This window comes from Tinamus guttatus, unplaced genomic scaffold (assembly GCF_059628265.1).
Source record: "Tinamus guttatus ecotype Peru unplaced genomic scaffold, ASM5962826v1 Tinamus_guttatus_pri_ptg000218l, whole genome shotgun sequence".
Classification (NCBI taxonomy): Eukaryota; Metazoa; Chordata; class Aves; order Tinamiformes; family Tinamidae; genus Tinamus; species Tinamus guttatus.
This window is the reverse complement of record NW_028288752.1, coordinates 4171464-4193591: the sequence shown is the minus strand read 5'-3', so window position 1 is coordinate 4193591 and position 22128 is coordinate 4171464. Positions and strand designations below refer to the sequence as shown.

The 22128-nt window shown below is 37.4% G+C and overlaps 1 protein-coding gene across 1 annotated transcript in view; it reads left to right on the top strand.

Annotated features, from left to right (window-relative positions):
* The window catches only part of DNAAF9 (dynein axonemal assembly factor 9), a 59612-nt gene extending 43290 nt beyond the window's left edge, over positions 1 to 16322 (top strand). The window contains exons 27-36 of the mRNA XM_088524993.1: positions 1810 to 1935; positions 3949 to 3986; positions 9027 to 9162; positions 9479 to 9565; positions 10663 to 10769; positions 11470 to 11544; positions 11705 to 11907; positions 12938 to 13003; positions 13714 to 13807; positions 15999 to 16322. Coding sequence (XP_088381119.1) covers positions 1810 to 1935; positions 3949 to 3986; positions 9027 to 9162; positions 9479 to 9565; positions 10663 to 10769; positions 11470 to 11544; positions 11705 to 11907; positions 12938 to 13003; positions 13714 to 13807; positions 15999 to 16111 — 1045 coding nt within the window. The 3' untranslated portion in view covers positions 16112 to 16322. The remainder of the gene's footprint in view (positions 1 to 1809; positions 1936 to 3948; positions 3987 to 9026; positions 9163 to 9478; positions 9566 to 10662; positions 10770 to 11469; positions 11545 to 11704; positions 11908 to 12937; positions 13004 to 13713; positions 13808 to 15998) is intronic.
* The last annotated feature ends 5806 nt before the right edge of the window (positions 16323 to 22128 follow it).

Genomic DNA, 22128 nt, shown 5'->3' with positions numbered 1-22128 from the left:
CAGTTCTCCAGTACCGTCATAGACTGTTGTTAAATGACACTATTACTGCAGCTGTGTTTTTCCCACCCACCAAAGTCCTTGATAGTCATATTTGTCCTTCAAAGACAGGTGAGAGCTTCAGGCTGTTATTCTCATGTCTGCTGCAGACTTGCGCTTGACGAGGTAAAGACAGGTCTCAGTCTTTAAAGCTGTAGATTTGGAAGACAGCAATTAGAGAGACAGCATGGGATTGTGCTATAAAGTGCCCTCCAGAGCTGTAGGTGAATATCACTGTGCATCCTATAGCATTGTTTTAATGGATATGGAAAGAAAGAGTGGTTCATATTGTAGTCCTTGTTAGTATGCAGGCAAATTCTTGCTACTTTTTCCCCATGGACACACATTTTGCAGATAACAAAACACTAAAACATGGACTAAATGCACAACAACGTGTTGTGCAGTGCGGAAAGGCGTGTTCGCACCCTACTTTTCATGTATCATTTTTTTTGAAAGGCTGCTAAAATATTGAAAATGTTTTGATTTAAAAATAAGGGCGGAGCACCTCCCTTTTTCTTTCACAGGAAAATCCATTGTACTTAAAGCATTAGGTTGAGGATATTTTGGTAACTTTTAATTTAAGTAGCTTGGAAGTAGAGTTTAATTTCAGGAAGTGTCAACTGGTATGACATAAAGACTGTAATTATATCCTTTGAGGGCTTGCAGTGCCTTAGACTTACAAAGATCAGTGAGTGCTAGAGAATCATTGATGAATAGATGCATAGTTTTCAGTTTCAGTCACTTGAATTTCTTTGTATTTGAATTTTCAAAATTTCAGTTTAGAAAGGAGAGGTAATATTGCATGATAGTTATTTGTGCAGTTTGTATAGCAGTTCTAAGATCATAAACTCTGAGTCTCTGTACTACCAAAGGAACAGCTCCATAAAGCTCATGGCCTCCGAAACTACTACTATAATTCTGTCAAAAGTATGCTGTCCACTTGATTCATCAAGGACTATTTAAGTAAGACTGATTAATTAGCATAAAATGCATTTAGTTCCTTGACTGTCCATTCTCATAATGCTAAAAAGCATTATTTTTTTCCATGTTAGAGTAAGTGAGCATTTTTTTCTTAATTTTAGGAGAAGTGCTATAAGTTCCACAGATGTGCAGAATATTTGCTATTCTGCAGTTGACACTGGCTTTAAGAATGGTTAATAAGTTGTAGGCTTTTCTATACTTTCTGAGTAGTCAACTGTGGATATAGAGCACTTAAAGGTAGCCATAATTCTCTGTACAATTCATTAAATTTGTAACTATTGCTAGAGTTTTGTGAAAAGATTACAGATTGCTGATAAATAGACATCTGGAATGAAAACTCAGGTTGACTTTAACTTGTCATATAGAACTATAACAGAGCTGTGTCTGGAGAGTGGGTAGAAAATGGGTATATTATAATAGCTCACTTAAGTTTGAATGCAGATAAAACTGAGTTAGATGTTACCTATTAATTTATTTTTTTAGTTGAGTGACAAGTAGTGCTGTTAAGTTATATATTTTGCAGAAGGCATCATGTGCTTGTACTTTCAGTATGTTTTGGGGGGCTTCCAGTAAGCCAGACTTAAGGTTACTGCTTTTCTCTGTAACTGTGAATACTCTGTTTGTCATGGTACTTGCAGACTGCTTCATTGCCCGGATTTATCAAGTTTTGAACTGCACTGTAACTTTTTTGATGAGCTTTTTTCAAAATCTAACCGTGTTCCAAGCACTTATTTTTATTAGATGTTGAATTGTTTCATTTTGTTTCTCCAAATTTCACTTTTTCTTTTACAGATACACTGATATTATTGATGTTGTACAGGCTCTGCAAACTCATCCTGACCCAGACGTGAAGTCGTCTTTCATCATTGGAGCAATTAATACTTGTGTAGAGCCACTGAGTTGCTATATGGAACACAGGTATGTTAAAAAGTATTTTCTAGCAGTTTGAGAACAGATTGTGTGCAAATTACATCACTGCTGTGATAATTGGAGCCGCATGATGGTTAAATGCCATTGATCTATCTTAAATTTCGTAAAACTTCTAGGTAATCCCTATTGGGAAAGATTAATACGGTTTAACTTACCGTGATGAAATTTGACATTCACCAGGTGTATAATTTTGCTCTGAAATCTTAAGTTATGAGAGGCCAAATGTACATTGACCTTTGCAGTCTGTTAGAATAACAATGTATAGCCCACATAAGGGCCTTGTAAAGTCCTGATGGTCAAATGTCCTGTCATGTTTTGGGTTCTTTTATTCATACATTTTCCAGGAAGTCTTACTGCAAACATGGCTAAAGAATGAGATGTGCATCTCAGTTTGGGTTATTGATTTTATCCCTACTTTAGATATAAAATGAAGAATTCCTGAATCTTAAATATGGAATTTCCAGATTTAAAATCTTGTAGGATTGATCAGCGAAGCATGGAAGCAGAAACATTGCAAGTTTTAAGAGCTGGTGTCCTGGGTTGCTGCAGAGGCAGTAGGAAGGCCAAGTTGCTGACATTTTTAAGTAGCATTATGTGGTTGCTGTTTCACACTATGTGTGTTCCAGACTTCAACAAAGCTAGTTTCAACAGAGCTAGTTTGTTCTCACAGATCTATCTATAAAATGGTAATTTTCAAGTTTTGTAATTATGCTTTTCAGCTGTCTTGATAATAGTAAAGTATTTATCATTTTCAGAGTTCTTAGAATTGCTGTTTTTGTCATATAATTTTGCAGTTCAGCTCTGAGTTTTGGTGCAGAATTATTTCACAAATTATTCATTTCTAAAACTTCCTAACTATATTTAAAAAGCACCACATTAAGCTTTGCCTTTGCACAGGCAATAAGTGGAAATTACCTTGTTGCTTCTTCTGGTCTCTGTAACAAAAACATAATCCAGACTACTTAAAATATTAGTGAATTGAATGGTGACCTCCTGTTTTAACTTGTTTTTTTGCCAAGAATGTTGTGAAGGCAAATTCCTTCCCTAGGTATTTTTTCTTTTTAACTCACTTAACGTGTTGCTGGTCATGCTACCAAGTAGTATTTATAGCAGCAATAGTCTACAGGCCTTTGACTAACATTGTTTGTGTGTCGAAGCAGCAATTGAAGGAAGAGGCTGAGCTCACAATGTGGACTATTTGTGTCTCACTTTGAAGTTTCTTTTCAGAAGAGCTTATGAAGTAGCCATACAGCCAATGGCAAGTCTTTCAGTTGGGAAGCTCTGCTGTTTTCACTGTGAGACTGCTCCAGAAGAGTAATCTAATGTTTGATTTGAAACCTTTGCAATTAACAGATGCAAAATACCTTCTTGTCCCTGAAAGTTTGACACAGTACATACCAAACTCATTCATGATCTAGGATGAAGTTCTTTATGGTGTTTGCTAACAAGGCAGAGCAAGCGAAAGGTGATTGAAAGGAAGCAAATACGATGCTGTCTTTCCTCTGGAGCTTTTGTATGTGTGATAAAGCTCTTAAAAATAATCATCCTATGTCTGACACAATATCAGAAGTTTATATGATACCTAGCAATGGGCAGAAAGCAGTAAGTGCATGCAGCCTTTCTGTGAGGAGGTCCTACTTTTCTGAAAGGCTCAATATTTTAGGTGGGGCAAGCAGAAAGTATTTTTTTTCTTCGACAACATTTAAAGGACTGTTGAGGCTCTTCTAACTTACTAGAGTATAGTGGTGGGAATTTTCTCTCTAGTTCATTAAGAGAAATAAAAATAGCTAGAGGACTAACTTTGGGGAAAGAACTCTTGAAATCCTGTAGAGATGTTTCAGTAGGAGGCATTGTGAAGAAAAGAAACAGAGAAGTCAGTTGGCTGGTGAGACTCTCACTGTCAATGTTCAAATAAATGGAAACACTTTCTCTTTAAAGGGATATGTGTATATATAAATAGCATCTCTTCTTAATATATATGTTTTGTTCTTATTTTTTTAGACTTCTTTTTCCCAAGTTCTTGGACCAGTGTTCACAAGGTATGTATTGTCTGTCTTGTCTGTGACGTATGTAGAACAAATAGGTGAGCTGTATGGCTGAGTACGTACACTGCCTGTGCCTGTAGTCAAAGGAGGGTGATAAATTCTTGGAGGTAAGAACAACCTACACAGAACCTGCCTATCCTGCTAAGCACCAGAGATGCGTGGAGAGGATTTAAGAAGATGGAGCACAGTAAATGCAGGCATCCCCTCACGAGGGAATTTCTTCCTCAAGGCCATGAATTAATCTTACCTTAAAGTGCTGGTAGCCTGGGCTGCAGTTTGGGAACCACATTGACTGGGTATCAGCTGTGGCCTCTCTCTTCGGAAGACATGGAAAGTGGAGCTGTCCTTTGGTTGGCCTGTTATAGGAAGGGAAAAAATAGCTAGCTTGTTTCCCATGTTCCCCTTTTGATATGGTATGGAGGAGACTTGCAAGTTGTATTTGGCATTGGAGCAGTTTCTGAGCCACAAGAAACAGCAGAACATCTCCCTGTAATTAAGCTATTTTAGCTATTTAGCTAGGCTGATTTCTTTTTCTTTCTTTCTTTTTCTTTTTGGAAGAAATTCTAGGTATGACTTTGCATTCCCTTTCTTTTTTTTTTACTTGTTAGATCTATTTCTCATTCATTCTGAATAATTGCATGTTAAATGGCAGTGTTACAGACCAGACAGAAATATGTAGCAGTTTTCAGTGTGTCACATCCTTTAGAGCAATTAAATGAAATACGTAAGTTAGGCTGTCTTCTGAGAAACACATTTCTAGGGAGTAATTCTCATCTTCTATTTTAACCTGTATAAATCGTTCGAAAGAGTAATTACTCTATTTAAATACAGCTACAGGGCAGTTTTTGCTTTAATACACTTCAGTTCTGAGCTGAGAAGTGATGGAGTGACCTCCTGATAGACCTGAGAGTGTGGAGAAGCTGTTAGCACAAGCAGGGTACCATCCTTTCTCACCTATCATCAAATTTAAACTTCAAGAGAAAGCAAATTTAGCAATAACACCTTTACAGTCAAATTTATGAAATGGTGATTCACCATGTTGGGAATAGTAAATGTTGTGCATGTAAAAACAACTCTCTCTGGTGAAATAGCCTTTATTTTAGGCAGAGTATAAGCTCAGCCTGAAATTAGAACATCAGTCTATTAATACAGATCACAGACCAAGTGATGGCTGAGGATTTTTAAGTCTTTTTCTGTCCTCAGTTATTTCAGTGTGACACACACTGATCTTACGCTTTTGTCTACTCAAAGGAGCTGCAGGATGTCGAAGCAAGATTCTGTGCTCTCTTCTTGTAGCTCTTTAGACTCTGAGCGCTTTGTAGCGGTTTCAGAATTATACCCGTTCTTGATTGTGTGCAAAAGAACAAAAAAGTGGCTAAGATGAAAATCAAATATTGATTTATATAATAGCACATACATTATCTCATTTGGGAAAGGAAATGCTGATGCAACAAACTGGGGAACTAACCAAAATAAAACTAGTGTGAATTATAGTCATGGCCAGAATTCTTCTTTGAAGAGAGAGAGAGAATGTGGAAGATGTACTTAAAATATTGGTAATTATTGAGAAGTTAAGAGCTTAGGCCTTTTTCTTTTATAGCAGAGTGGTTTTATTTAAAAAAATAATAAAAAGCCTTTATTAAAAAGACAAAATTGTGTGCATTTGGAAATGGACCTGATAGGTCAGAATTTGTCATTGTTCAAGGAAGGACTTTTCCTAAAAGGAGGAAAAGTACTGAAGATCAGAATAACATTCCTCTGTGCTTTGCAAGGGTCTGATATCTAGCAAGTTTGCAGATTCAAAATGGGACATTAGATGCCATGGAGCTCTATTCCTTTAAAGCAAATTGCATAATATGAATGGGGACTGTTTTTGTGTAATAGGATGTAAGAGGAAAACTGTTGCTTGATTTGAGGTGCAGAAAACTCTTAAATTTCCCAGGCAAATGCAGAATTGTTTCGTGTTTACAGTAGAGAACAAATGTAACTAAGCTGGTCGTATTATTTTTTCCCTTTAAAAAGGTATCTTGAACTTTATAAGTTGTAGGAACCCAAACGCTATTGGGCAGATCAGGGCCAAAGATGCGTATGTATAGCTCACTGTGCTGCAGTTGGAAGATGAAGAGGGAAGGAGAGATTGCATTTTTGGCACAGCCTAGAGAATCTGCTTCTGCAGGATTGAGAATTGACTTCGTGATCAAAAGTAACAGTTTTGAGTGACACATTCATGTTTGTGCTGTGCAAATTGAAAGAAAACTTGCAACACCAGTAACGAGACAAATACAGATCTGAGAAGGAGGGATTGGTTAGAGTTTCCAGTGGCTGCTTGTCCATGCTGGTTGTATTTCAAACTTGGAGTTTGAGTAGGATGAGTCTCTTGCTGCTGTTTCCCATTCCGTTGCACTGTGTGGAGATTACTTTAATTGATCAGTTTGTATATGCACATTTCAGATATAACATGATTTTATTGACAGCTGCTGCTTGGAAAGCCACAAGGCTAGTGGAAATGGCCCAGGACCAAAGAAAACTAATAAAGCCTTTCACCCATCAATCATTTGTGACTAACTTCAGTAGTTTTGTTTTGCCTCTTCCTTGCATATTTGTTTAAACTTTTTCCAAATCTTGCCACCATCTGCGTGATGCAATTCCCTTTTCTGTCACTCCTTTCAAATGTGCCTGTGTTTATTTTTGTTGTTGTTTTTCTCCTTATGCAGAAGCTGTACAGAAGACACCCTGCTAGTCTAGGTGCACATCAGCATCTCTTTTGTTGTACATGAAGTCATATAGAATGAGACAACTGCTATTTAGTATGCTTATCCTACGTTCAGGGACAAACATCACCTTCACCATTTTAAACATTTTGTTTTTATTTTTTTATTTTTATTTTTTTTTTAGTTTATCCCTGTTTTTTTTATTCTTTCTGTCTAACATACTATTCCACAGACTGCAAAAATTCCTCTTTAGGTGGATGTACAAATAAAGAATTAAGCAGCACCAGCTCATCTTAGGAATGCAATATAAAGAGCAATCAGTGACAATTCAAATAGAAGAGGTCGAAATTACTGGTTACTAAAGCTGCATAGGCAGCTTCTATTTCTGAGGAAACTATTTTTCTTCTATTTTACTGACATATGTCTGTCAAATCTATTCTGTTGCCTTTTCAACTTAGGACAGCATTGGGGGATACTGGCACCCATAAGGTGCAAGCACAGGGGTGTGCAGAGCTGGTGAACAGCCTTCTGGAGCTTCAAAGGCTGCGTGGGAGTTGGCAAGCAAGAAGACAGCTCGTGCTAAAAGGTGTTCCACTTAGACAGGCGCAAACGAAGCGGGGAGTGAGGGAGAAAAATATAGGTGAAGAGGATGAGATAAAATGCATTGGTTTCTGATTTGCTATTTTAACCCTTGAATGTTTTTCTTTTTAACTTCCTTTTTTGCCTTTACAACTGCATATTCTCTTTAATGCATAGCGGTGCTAGCTGTAACGTGGGTTTTGGGACATTTATTTTGTACCACCTGTCGTCTTCACAGAAAGAGTAACTTTAAAAGCAAAGTTTAATTTCAAAATAAATGAGTATCGTTTGGGGATATTAAAAATTAAACGCTGTGTGCAGTGCACCCACAATGTGGTGGTAGTTAATTAGCTTATTCATAATTTTCGTTTTAATTGCACATTCTACATTATGATTTCAAGCATTCACGTTGCTTGCCTTCTGCTTGCTTGCCGCTCTCTTCACTGAGCCTCTCTGAGGAGCAGCTGTATTACAGACAACTTAGATGTTTCTGAATTTGGGAGTGGGAACTTGTATGATGGATGTAAAAAAAATAAAAGAAGGAAATTTATTGTATATAATATATATATAATTATATAAGGTTATAATTAATATTTTGCCTTGAAAGTGTTGATGATGTAAGTAGCAGTGAATAGGAGCACATGCTATAATGTAGGTATTGCAGAGACATTGAATTTCTGTGTGAAGAAGCAAGGAGTAATATACTTTAAAGACGTTTGTAAAGATCAGGAATAATTCCAGGCGGCAGATGGTGGTGCAAGGTTCATTTCATACTGTGCTTTGGCTAGTGATGAGCGTGAACAAGCTGCAGTTCCTGACCAGAGAAACAACCTTGTTGTATCGTAGGTAGCACCAGGCAGTCACTTCTGCGATTTACTGGCTGAGGAACTGGGCCCAATTCCTCCTTGGTACAATTGGAAAGACTTGCTTCCTGAAAACAATTCCAGGCTGTCTTCAAAACAAACAAAAAACACAGTCACTTTCCTCTTGTTGCTTTGGAAGTGACAGCTATCAGAGCCCAAAGCGATTTTTCTTATTATTTTATTTTTTCAGCTGTGAAATTTCTTTCTGCATGCTGAATTTTACAGGCGGCTTGAAGTGTGTGCTGTCTATTTTGTTTATTCTTTTATTTATTTAAACTAGCTCTTCCCACATTGATTCTTGCAGTAATCAATCAAAATCACCTCAGTTACAATGATTCCATCTAATGAAAAAATGAAAGACAGAAATGACTTGACCTGGTGTAGCTGTGTTTTGATAAAGCAGACCTCCCTTACTGCACAAATCACTGAAGATTTTATTAATATCAGAAGGTTTGGAACAAGGGGTTAGGTTGTTTTCGCTGAGTCCTAAGAACTCACAAATTGCAGTATCTTTCCTGTTCCCCTTTTAGTTTTCCCGATGGCTGAACATGAGTTTTCTCCTTTAGGAGCTATAATTTATGTATTTATGGGTTGCGACACAATGAGCTTCTGAGCTGGCTGTCGTCTAGATACTGTTGCAAAATAGACCATTAATAATAATTTTGTTCTTGGGTATTCCACACAGATACACAGATAAGTTAGATGGGCTTTTTGTTGGGCAGGCACCAAGTAAAAGTTCCTTCCTTGTTTTTGGTAACTTTTATGCAGTATAGATGGACCGAAAATAAGAGAATGGTGGTTATATCACTTAATCATTTGCTAGTCACTGTTACATAGCTGGCTTCCATAAACTATTCTTATTCTCTATTTTTTTCATGTAGGGCTAGTGAGCAACATCATTTTCACAAGTCACACTACTGAGCAGAAGCATCCACTGCTTGTGCAGCTGCAAAACCTTATCCGAGCAGCAAATCCTGCTGTCTCCTTCATCCTGGCAGAAAATGGAGTTGTAACTAGGTAATATTACTTGTTTTCTAGTATTTGTTGTTTTCAGCAGATGGGACACAGAAGCTTGTATTCTCTGGTGCTTCATGCTAAAGAGTTGACTGTTTTTCCTAACTGCTTCCCATTTGAAAGACACGTTCTTTACATGTCTGGTTATACAGATACAGGGATTAGGAAATGTACATTTTTATTTGCAAAACAGGCTTATGTTACAGTTGCTGTTATTCTAAGTGGAAAAACTGCTCTAATTTTACTGTGACTAATGTTCTGTTTTATTTAAAAGCCATTTTATTGAGTCTGTAAATTAAAAATCTTTATCTCTTTATAGGAATGAGGATATTGAATTAATTCTCTCGGAAAGCAGTTTTTCAAATCCTCAGATGATGAGAGCTCGATATTTAATGTATCCTGGCTGGCAAGTATCTAGACGGAGAAGTATTCTAATTAACTTGAAAATTTAAAAGTCTCACTAACTCAATTTATATTTTCTTCAAGGCTACTCATTTGGAACAAACTTTGTGTAAATCATTTTTAAAAGAGAGCTGATGAGTATTCTTAGTAGATACACTATTGCTGTCCTTTTATGGGGAAAAGGATCCTTTTTGACACCCTTTAAATCAGTGGCAAGATTACTGTTGCTTTTGGGAAGAATAGAAAAGAACCCTCTGGGAATGAGCGGGGAAGGATTGGGATGGGTGAGGCCAATAATGACTAGTGTAATTTAATTCTGACAGCTATTCAGCCTTACTGGAATGAACTTGCTCTGTCACTCTAGTTATTAGAAGAAGAATTATTCATTAAAAAAAAAAAAAAGAAAAAAAAAAAACCCAGCAACCTTACTGACAGTCTTGGCAGAAGCTAAGGGCAAAATAACACACGGTTCCAAGCTTTCCATCTAATACCAGGTGATATTTTTCAGGGATCAGGGAGCTTTACACATCTTGCTGCAGTTATCTGAGCTGCACTGATTTGGCAGAAAATATAAACCTGTCAGCCATTTTAAGTCCTGGCTGACTGTTTTTTAGTTAAAAATCATACTGTTGAAAGCACAGTTTATTCATCATAGTTTGCCAGTCCTATGTGCGTGTGTAGCTTTTTATTAATAATCAATACTTACTGTAAAACACATCCGAGTAAGGCTCCTAAAGTGAATTAATGGGAAGTGGTGAATGTTGGAGCTGCTTGCAGATTGCATATAGCCAAAGGGAGAGAGGTAAAGCAGAGAAATAAGTTATTTAAAATTTCTTGATGATATGCAAGTAAAAAAAAAAAAAAATACTAGCAACAGGAATAACATTTAGGTGAGTCCCGAGCTCTTTGAACAACCGAATATAATTAATATCACACTTTTGCAGATTTCATCTTAGAGAATAAGCTTGGTATTTTAGTTTCAAAGAGAAAGCTCATCTATTGTAAAATAATATTCTTTATTAAAGAAGTCTGTTAGTTGAAAAGGAAAAGCGTGTGTGTTTTCTGCATGTTGAAAGTGTATGTTTGTTTTTTTGTCTTAAGGTATGAAGGCAAATTTGGAGCTGGGTCTGTCTTTCCACCAATGGTTCAGATCTGTGTATGGTTTAATCGTCCTCTAGAAAAAACACGATTTGTGACCAAATGTAAAGGTACAAATGAACTTTGACAGACTTAAATCCAAGTTGAAAATACTGAGGAATGGAGGGAGGAGGAAAACCCTGATACAGTACAGCTCTTCCATTGCTGCTGAAACAAAGTTTTAATCGGAAGTTTAGCCTCCCTTCCTTAATATATAGTAAATGATCTTTAATGTGTGCTCTGGAAAACTGACCCATGATTTCATTCAAGTGAAAGTCTAATTTCTCATTTGTTTTTGAGGGGTTGAGATAGCTATCTCTTTGGCTTTTATTTTTTAGTTTGTTTTAGTATTTATTTAGTAGTGTTTGAATGCTGTTTGTAAGTGAGTGCCTGCTCCTACATTTTATGGAGAATTAGTTCTTCGTAGTTACTAGAAAATGGGCTCACTTCTGCGTTAGGCTACTATAATAGATATTTAATCATGCCTTTCCTTACTTCGTTCCTTAGCAAAGCAGTGTCTTAAGGAGCAGCATTTTACTTTCCAAACACACCGTAAGCGTTCATTACGCCAAACGCGTTATACCACCTTCCCTATAGAGAAGAAATGAGAAGATATAGAAATGTTATGTAGTGTGGGCTACAGGGGACATTGCAGCATTTCCCCCTGAAGTGCTAGGATGTGAAGTAGAACCCACTTGTAGTATAGGTCTGACCAGAAGCTACACCAAGAAAAATAAGTGATTTGACTTCTTTGTCTTCTATTTCAAACAGCGATTAAGTCATTGCTCAAATCGAGTCCTTTCTCTGGAAACATATACCACATCATGGGCAAAGTGAAGTTTTCAGGTAAAGGCAAAATACTTATGCAGTGTCTTATGACTGGATTTCATGTGCTTGTATTTGAAAACTTTTTTTGTGCTGTATTTGACACTACATAAGTGTTAAATTAAATTAGCAATTTCTAGAACTTACTTTTTTTCCCCCTTCTGTTTTCTCTCCTGGTTAGATTCTGATAAAGTGATTGAAGTCTGTCACAATACATCATCTAATTTGCTAAGCCTTGTGCCTGTTCAGGAGGGGCCAACTCCTCCTGATTCAAGAAATGATAACAGAGACTGCAGCAGTCAGCAGGAGTATTTCCTTGTGTTCATTGGCTGCTCTCTTAAGGAAGAGGATATAAAAGATTGGCTCAGAGAAACGGCCAAACAGGTTTGTAGGCATGTTTACTTCTGTTCACTGTGATCTATTTGCCATTTCTTAACAATAGGAGAAGAAATCTGAGTGTCTCCCTCTTTTAACTAATTTCTCTTCCACCAGAGCATTAACATTTCAGGATAAATGTATTTCAAGCAGAGGACTAACAGTTTGCACATGTGTTATAATTTGTGTATTATTTTAGTATCTGCTACACCATATTCATGGATTGATCTGCTTGTCTTGAACGCTTGAGCAAATGGAGTGTGTCCAGAATAAACACTCAGTGATGATTTAGCTGAGACGCAACTGCCAAAAGCTAACATGTAGTATGAAATAATGCTTCTTGAGAAGAGCCTTAACACTGCAAAGTTAAACTTGTTTTGTTTCACTAAATTAAACCTCATTGAAAATAATGTGGTGAGATTGAAGGTTTCGGGGTTTTTCCCCCCGGCTTTATTTTTTCTTGCTGAAATAATTGAGCGTGCAGGTAGGTAGGACTTGATTCCTGCATAGGTAACATGTTATAGTTCTAGCTCTGTGTCCTTGTGGTGTACATTTTGGAACCTTAGTTACTTAAAAATACTCATGGTTACTTCTTAACAGCTTCAGATTTGCATAATGTCTCTCAAAAGTTGTCTAAGGCATCAAATAAGCTTCCTGCACATCACCTAGAGCTGGTCCTATGGAGTTTCAGTTTCTCAGCTCCATTCTTTCAGCAAGTTATATTACTGCAGGCCAGTGTACTTGCATTATGAGATCTAATTCATTGTATATGCGCATAATAAATGGAGACAAATGCTTTTGACACTTAAAATATTCTGTAGAATTTTAATTCTATGAAAACTTTCAACGCAAATTACTATTTTTTAAAATTTATTTATTTTTTCCCAAGAAAGAACCTGTAGCATCTTGCTTCTTTGTCTGACTGCTTCTTTTAGTTTGGTTGTGTGTTTTTTTTTTTTTTTTTTAAAAAACATAACTACATTGTAATATCAGACTGCCACACAGTAAATGTATAACTGGGCTATATTTCTTTATGCAGAAACCTCAGAGGAAAGCCCTGAAAACCAGAGGAATGCTAACCCTTCAGGAAATAAAAAATATTCATGTAAGTAGAAGTAATTAATAGCAAGTCCTCCTTTTGGCTGTTTTCCATAACTACTTCAAGTAATTAATAGTAAGGCCTCCTTCTGGCTGATTTCCATAAATACCCATTCGTATGATGAAGCATCTCCCATATCTGTCATAACAAGTGTGCCTAGCACTGAATTATTGTATCTCTTACTGGCTTTTATATACTCAAAAACACAACCAAGGCTGTTCAGGAGGAGTCTGAGATGTAAATCTTGGTCTCATGTCAGCATTTATCTTCAGGGCTGTAAGTCAGTCCTGGAAAGCAGGTGGAAGAGTAGGATACTGGTTATACAAACACTTTTGTTTGTGTAGTGATCTGCTCTTCCCCGTCTTCTCCCTGTCCTGCTCTCTGCAATCCATTACTTGCAAATCACAGCCCTAAATGCCCGATCCTGCCCCCATTACTTACAATTTAGCGATGTAAGTGCCATCTCTGGAGCAGAGTTCCCAAAATTTTGGCATGGCTGTGATTAGTGTTGCTCTAACTCTCTAAGTCTACAGGGACCTCATTTGTCATACTGTCTTTGCAAAGTGCTGCATTTTAGCCACAATCCATACCTTCTTCCCTGGCTGCTGTAGCTCCCCAGATGGAATTTTTCTTGCACCTATTGTGCTTAGTAGGGCTGTCTCTAGCAGTTTTTAGTTTAAAATGTCTAATGTACAATATATCGCTGCTTAATTTAGGTGAAACGCCACCTGGATCCACTTCCAGCTGGGTATTTTTACAATGGGACTCAATTTGTGAATTTTTTTGGTGACAAAATGGATTACCATCCACGTATCCTTTAAAGTGCATTTTGTTTGGTGAATATTGTAAGTAGACTACAGGCTGTACAAATCTGAAACACAGACTGTCAATGCAGATGTGTTTAAGACCCAGCTAATTGGCAGGTAGTAATATGAAGTGAAAAGTTTTGTTGCTTAAAGCTGTTCGTGGCCACTTGCCATTTAAAAGTGTTATTAAAGTGCTTTTTCAGATGTATGATCTAAGAAGCAGAAAAGAACCAAAAACAATCTCAAAGTGCTGTACATGAGGTCATGCAGGGAATAATTTATGGGCCACAGCTTGTGAAAGAAATACTTTTCAAATAAAACAGTCCTGTAATGTTACTTAATTCCTGGTCATGAGTGATAAAACTTCCAAATGAAAATAATAGTATGTGCATGCATGTGCGTGCGCGCTCTGGACTGCAAACAGGGCTGTTTTATGTTTTACTACAATATGCAAAGATAGGCAACAGAAAGTAAGATAATTTGAGACTGAGTATGAAAAAAGAAAGCCTTACTGCAGTAGTAGTCATAATAGTATGCGTAGAGTTAATAACTTTTTGAATTTATTTAAGCAATTGAAATCTGATTTTTAAAACTACTTAAGCATGGCAACCAGTATGATTTACTTGTCAAAATGTGACATAAACACCTTCTGAATGTACTGTCCTTACCTTGCTGCTCTACAAGGTCTGATTTAAATTGTACTATGGCCAAAGAGGGGTGCTCTAGCTTTCTTCTCTGAACTGCAAATTTTAAAGTTTTCTTTTAATCCTGATCATATTGCTCTCTTTGGCACGAAACTCCAGAGCGATACTGATGTTCCGATGTATTCTTTTTCTTCTTTGCTGTTTCTCTCATTTTCTATCTTTGTCTTTATTACTTAAATTTCAGTATTGGGTTTATATTCTCAATTTACTTCTCTCCATAGTTTTGAACAACTTGACAAAAATTTAGATGAATTTCATGATTCTGTTTTGGAATAAGAACAAACAGATATTTTCCATGTCTTAAAGGACAATTTATTTCTTAAAAAAAAAAAAAGGAAAACAGATCTGTGTCCATGCAGTGTACCAGCAAAAAACCTGGCAACAGTGGCCTCCAACTTCCCTGTTCATTAGGCCATTGCTGCAGCATTATTTTTTGGTATGAGAGTTGATAGATCCTTGGGTGACTTCTTCAGAAAATCTATTTAAATGCCCATAACTCTTACAGAAGCCCAAAAATATTTTCGCTGTACTAATTTCTAAATAATGAAGCGCAATTTCTCTGTTAGCAGCCACTTGCATTTTTACTACTAGTGACCCACTTGAAAGTACATCCCTTATCTGTGTCTACCTTCTGAAATGAGGTTGTGCTGCTCCTTGAAAAGCATTAAGGAGATCCTACAATGTGATGAGTGCAGTCTTGATTTTGAAACCAATTCCACAAGCAGCCTGAACCAAGTAACAGGCAGTGACACCCTGACTTCTCCTCTGCTTCTAACGTTCCTAAATTTTTCTTCACAGCCTCTGTGAGACGCTGTAAGTGAACTCATACTAATAGTCAAAAAGCGTCGAAGTGAGTAGACTGGTCCTGGGATCAATCCCTACTACCCCTTACCTTGAATTTTGCCTGATTTTGTGTAATATAGCCTAATTCTGTATAGGCACAAGAGTGAGGATTTCTCTGACAGGAGATTTAATTTCCTTAGGAGGAACAGGAGAGAACAGCCAGGGAACAAATCATCAAACTACTTAGACCCTAGTTACACTTAGGGGTGTAACTGATTTATATCACAGCTTTCTAGTGGGTTTGAATCTCAGCTTTGGTCTGAAAAGTTAACTTCTCACAAAAGGAGATAATAACTGATGCTGTGACCCTACTGCTCTCTTGCTGCTGGCAGCAGAAAGAGTAAGTAAAGGAAGTTTGGGCTGACTTGAATTTCCAGCAGAGTTTTTCCAAAATAGCTGTACGCATCTGCAAAACTGCTGTGGTTCTGTTGTTCTTATGTTTTTCCTCTTGCCTGGGAAGTGGCTATTGTGCAACTCCTTTATCTCTATTAATAAAGAGTAGCTGTGGTTAGGTCTCCCAGAAGGTGATATGTTATATTTCTGCCCTCATTAAGTGGCCCTGAACTGACTAATCTTTCAAACCTGTTCTTTCTTTTCTAATAAATGCTCTTTGGACAAATGTTGTTTTCCTTAATGTTCCAAAATCAGTAATGGACCAATTCATGAATGATTACTTGGAAGAAGCCAACAGAGAAATAGAGAAGTACAACAGAGAGCTGGAAGAACAAGAATATCATGATCTCTTTGAGCAGAAGACATAAGCATGTACATTCTGTGGATTTCTGAACCGTCTACAGTTAGTAACCAAAAATGCTGTTGTCCTTGCTGGTTAACTAAAAAATTAGAAGTGAAATATCTGTTTTCAGCACTCCTTTTAAAGAAAGAGATCACTCCTGTAAGGTTGGCATTTTAATCTGGTAACTGCTTAGCTGTTTGTACTGTGAGGTTTGCTTCCACTTCCCCTTCATTCCAGATTGTATAAAGCATCACCTGGAATCTCTGGCTAGTAGTGGAAATGTATGCAAAAGAAGAAGAAGAAAAGAAGCAAAACTGTCTTCTAGTAGGTCAAAATGTAATCATGGAATTGGTCCGTCATGCAGATAATCAAATCAGTCTATTCTCTAGATGTCCCTTGGAGCTTGTTGCACTGATTTTGCATTAAAAGGCAGCAGGGCACTGCAGCGTGTGGGACTGGGGGATGTTCCTAAAGCGAGAAGTGGGGGAACGTCTTAAAATCTCCAGAGTGGGGACCTAATCCTACTGCTGTCAGGGTGTTCCTAAAGCGAGAAATGGGGGAACACGTAGCACCTCTGCCTTCTTCCAAGGGGACGGCATGTCTCAAACTCGTGCACTGTTTGATTCTGCGGTTGAAATTTTTGTTTTTTTCCTTTCTCCCTGAAAATGTGTTTATATGTTTGAGGGTGAAAGAAGATGAGGGGAGATACCTTTCTTCCCAGTTCTATAAAATACGTTACACGAATTGGTGTAATCGTGATGTTGCTTAAAAGATTATGTTGAAAGGTTCTTACTTCAACAGTAAAAACTAAGTAAAGCGAGAAAAGGGAGAGGGCATGAAAAGCCAGGATTCTTCAGCTGAATAATTCCGTTTTGTGGAAATAACTTATTCCCAAAGGTGAAAAATATCAAAATAAATGTTTTGAAGATGACATACCTTGTTTGTGAAGCTTTCAGAAAAATTTGCACACTAACATTTTAGAAAGCTGATACACTTGGTGTCAAGTACTTACAGCAAACCCTTTACAGCTGTTAAATGATACTGCAGTAGGAATTACAGCAACATATCCCTAAATTAATGTAGTGCAATTTGAGGGGACGCTATAGATCATTGGCTGAAGCACTAGAAGGTACCTTAGCAACTACTTAAACATAGTTATTGCTTATTCAGATTATCAGATTACTGTAGCATGCTATGTGTTATGAATTTAGAGAAGTGAAAAGAGTCCAGGAAGGACTTCTGATTTTCAGATTCCTTTGCCTTAGGAACAGCTTGATCTCTTAATGTAGCTGTCATCTTCTTGGCCAGATCTATGTAATGCAGTAAGAAATTACTGAAGAAATGCTTACACTTAACTGACATCCCTGCAGTCTCATTTTTGTGGGAGGAGAAAGATTTAACTCCTGCTTTCAAACCTAATGCTGAGTATAATAATACGCTGTGGGGAATATATTTTTTACCTTTGGAATCTTAAATGGCTGAAGTTTTAATAAACCTATCAAAAATTGAAGCCCCATCTAGGTAGACTTTACTATATGTTGCTACTAGCTGACTTGGTGCCTGTACTGTGGTGGTTATACAGTATAGATGTGGAATTCCAGGTGCTGCAGGTTGGGATATAAATGTGATAAGGTTTCGTTAATAGCTTTCCTACTAGACTTAAATTGTCTGAATTTAAGAATTTTTTTGCACACCACGAGACTTTATTGAAACGACTTGTATCCTGTTAACATATGGTAAAAGCCAGTAATTAGTTTGTGTTTTTTAGGCTTTCTGGGGTAACCCATATCACAGGTATAGAGCATCATGATAAGACTCGTGAGTTATCTATGCATGGCTATACTTTAGTCTTAATATACTGTAGTGCCTGGTAGGGTAAATATAGCTAGCAGTGGATCCGGGGGGACTAGCTGGGCTTTATAAACTAAGTGCAGTTGGCTGCATCAAACCAGGATTATTAAAGTAGAGAATTCTGGAGGTAACACTGCAATAAAAGGGGCATTAGGAAAGTTTAAAAAAACTTGTAGCTATTTGCCAATAAACTTAGTGTAAACCCAGTGTGCTCCCTTCCAGTATGAGTTATCTGATCTGCAAAGCCATATTTCTAGAGTAGTGGGATGACTATGTGATGTCAGAAGAAACACCGGCGGGTGAGACGAGCAGCACAGTGATGCTTTGGCTCAGCCCACGAATCAGTAAGAGTGTAGGTTTAAGTGCAATTGATAAAACGATAATTGAAGATACTGTAGCTTATTATTTTGCTCTGCTGAACTCTTTTTAAGAACTCCAATTTGTGCAGCTCTCGAAAATAAAGGGGCTAATTCAGCTGGGATTGGCAATAGGGGGTTGTAATTGCAACTGAGAAATGCCCAGTGACTAAAAAGGAAATGCATATATAAACTGGTGTACTACTGTGCAAATTGAGCAGTTTTTTAAAAACCGAGTCGGAAGAGCTGCAAACAAAGCCCTAGTATACTTATATACTGTACTGCATGCTATATGATAATAACTGTGTAATATAAAGACCTTTCACCATACTGGTACTGTTTCAATTAATATATTTTGGTATTGAAATAATTTGATTACCTCATTTTTTTTACAAAAAAAAAATCAACTGTGACTTTAAAACAAAACAAAACAAAAAAAAAGAAATAGCAAAACTGTGACAATGGTATCCTTTAAACATAGTAGTGCCTTGCAGATGACGCCATCGGTGCACTAAGCATAAAATACATGGACGTCATGGGTTGTATTGCTTGCACCCTCTTTTTTAAAGGAAAAACGGTTTTGGTGAAAGGACTTAAAATTAAGCTAGTGAGGAATATTAGCACAAATGGTTAAACTGTTTTTTTTTAAAAGGAAAACTCTTTGAGGACTAAAATGTGTAAATACCTGATGCTGCGGATACTTTAATTGCAGTTGCTGATTATTTTGGAGTTACTTCTTACAGTCAGCAGCACTTTTTTTCTTAAGAGAAGTGTAACTTTTGTACTCTGGTCAGAGATATTTGTACTGTATCGAAACCCATCTGTAGGGTAGTCTGGTTTTCTCACTCTTTTGAAGTTGAGGTGAGGATTAAGTTACTTCGAATGATCTAGTTTTTTAGCTACTGTAAAAATAAATAAATAAAAAAAAGAAACTACCATTTCTAAACTGCAAATGTTTGGATACGTTAAAAGTGCCATTACACTGTTCCTTTATTTTGTGCTGTATTTTGAAACTCGGTAACAGTAAATTTGTGTCCAGGCATTTCTGATATTGTGAAGAAATGCTCAGAGTCCTCAAGGGGTTTACGTGCTTTGCTGACCGTCATGTTAGCAGCTTGTGTTGTTTTTCTTCCCCTCACGGAGAATGAGTGTGATCAGGAGTTACTGAAGTTATAGGGAGAAAAATGTGATAAATCTAGGAAAGGATTGCTTGCAACTTGAGCTGCACTGCAATCTAGGAGTATTTTATATTAAGCTGTGCAATTTGGTATTTGTTTTTTACACTTTACGTTTAGCAAAACTGATTGCAGGGAAGATTTAAGTTGCAGGTAAAAGTTCCTTACTAAGTTTTTTCTTTTTTTTTTTTAATTGAAACTTTTCTGAATTTGCACAGATTTAAGCTCTAGAATACTTGCTGGTATTCTTAAAAGGGAAAATTGTAACTAGTATAGTGAATTGTAAACTGTGAGTTACTAGAACTACATTGTTAATCTAATTTTAGATTGTTTAAAATGTACCTCAAAGTTAGTGAGAAATTGCTTCATTTTTACACAATTGTCAGATCTTAATATAACACTTCTCACTTTACAATGTGCCAAAATTCACTTTTATACTAGTTTTCAATGCTTTAATACTTGCAACTTAAATTAAAAACTTTTATTTACAAACACTACTGTAACTTCAGTTAAACTGAATTGTGTGATTGAAGCTTTTTGCCTATTGTATTTATTACACAACTTGATTCAGTAAATATAAAATTACCTTTCCATTTATTTTTGTATTGTTTTACATGTTTATACCTGTAGTTTGTGTGACTTTTACACCTGTAACTCAGATATGATGGAAAGAACCAATAAACAGTATCCATCTTCTGTCATTCCCTTGATTTCTTAAGTATCTTATCATTTTCTAAGCTTGAATTTGTAAGCATTTACCAGCTTTGTTTTAAAATGGGTTGGTTTTCTGAAATGACTAAGTAAAGAGAAACACAGAAGATAACAAAGGTGACTGCTTTTGTATTCACACTAAAACATAAAGGTAGGAGGAAATTTGACACTCCTTTTAAGCTGTTAATTTTAGAGCTTCTTGCATGGGTTTCTGATTGGATAGAATTTAAAACCGCTTGTAGAGCGTGAGGTATCTTAAGTTTCACACTTGTGACATCTTTTGGCGACTGTATTTTTCCATCAGCTTAACTTTTCCACTTCCCCATCCAGTATTTATTTGCTTACTAACAGGTATGCATCATGGAGAGTTTATATGGATTTATTGTAGACAAAGAGCTGATAGTTGCACATATGCAAATATAAGAGCTAAATCCTGCTCTTTTTAATCATATAAATGAAGATGCGATTACAAGATCATCTTCTGTGGGTCTAAAATGGGACTGCCATGGAGAGGGTGATGCCACCTTACCCTCATTTCTTTGCTGTCGTTGCTGCGTGGGAGTCCATCACTTAGTTGATTAAACTGAATCTCTGCATGGAGTTGCTCAAGGATTGGCCAACACTCTTGCAATTTTTATTGTAGATATTAGAGTGTTGCAGTTGGTTTATTATATGCACTGTTGATGTGAAAACAAGAAGTTTGAATTCAGGCTGTTTTGCATACTTCAGGTATAGTTGCCCAAGAAATGGCTTCTGTTTTATATCTTTTTGTCTGAAATCCAGAATTTTTTCACTTGCTTAGCAGTTAGGGTTTGAAAGCATGAACACTTTCATTTGTAAATGCTCTTGGGCTGCATCCATTTCTTCTGAACTGTTGAGCGTGGGCAGTTTCATTGGACTCTGTGGTGTGCTCCATCATCAAAACAGAAGGGTTTTCCTATCACGGTTTTTCATCTGAGAGAAGCAGCTGTTTATCACTTGATTCTTAGATTGTGAAACCCAGAAATGGCTCTTCCAGCATTGCTGAGAGTGCTTGGACTATTAGTAACATGGAGATGTCTTGTGGACATATGTAGTGCGGACGATACCGAAGTGGGTGGAGTGGCCAACACTCCCGAGGGCTGCGCTGCCATTCAGAGGGACCTGGACAGGTTTGAGAGTTGGGCAGAGAGGAACCTCATGAGGTTCAGCAAGGACAAGTGCAGGGTCCTGCACCTGGGCAGGAATAACCCCAGGCACCAGGACAGATTAGGGTGTTGACCTGCTGGAAAGGAGCTCCACGGAGAGGGATTTGGGAGTCTTGGTTGCCAACAGGTTAACCATGAGTCAGCAACGTGCCCTTGTGGCCAAGAAGGCAAATGGGATCCTGGCTGCACCAAGAGGAGCGTTGCCAGCAGGTCGAGGGAGGAGACAGGAGAAGGAACAATTTCTTTCCTGTGAGTGTGACAGCCCTGGCACAGGCTGCCCAGAGAGGTTGTGGAGTCTCCTTCTCTGGAGATCTTCTAAACCTGTCTGGATGCCGCCCTGTGCTCTGGGTGTCCCTGCTGGAGCAGGGGGGGTTGGACTAGGTGATCTCTAACGGTCCCTTCCAACTTCAACCATTCCCTGTGATTCTGTGGTGTCTTTTGAACTCAAGGCTTTGCTTGGCTTCTACTGAGATCCAGCCCAGCTAGGAAGGTTTTCCACCATGGCCCCAGCTGCTTGCATAGGGAAGCCTACTGGCTTTGTTCATATCTTGCCAAGCAGTTGTTTTGAAAGTGCTCTTCAAATGCAGCTAAGTCACTGTGAAGGTCAAAGAAATAAAAGCTGCTTCCTTTATTATGTTTTTTTAAGCCTTAGTTATCCTTCAAGTGTGATTTTAAATAGTGCTTTGGTTGCTCTTTCTCCGTTGCGTAACTCTGCTTTGGGCTCCCTTTGTTTGCTACTTCTTGTTCTTGAGATGATGAAGG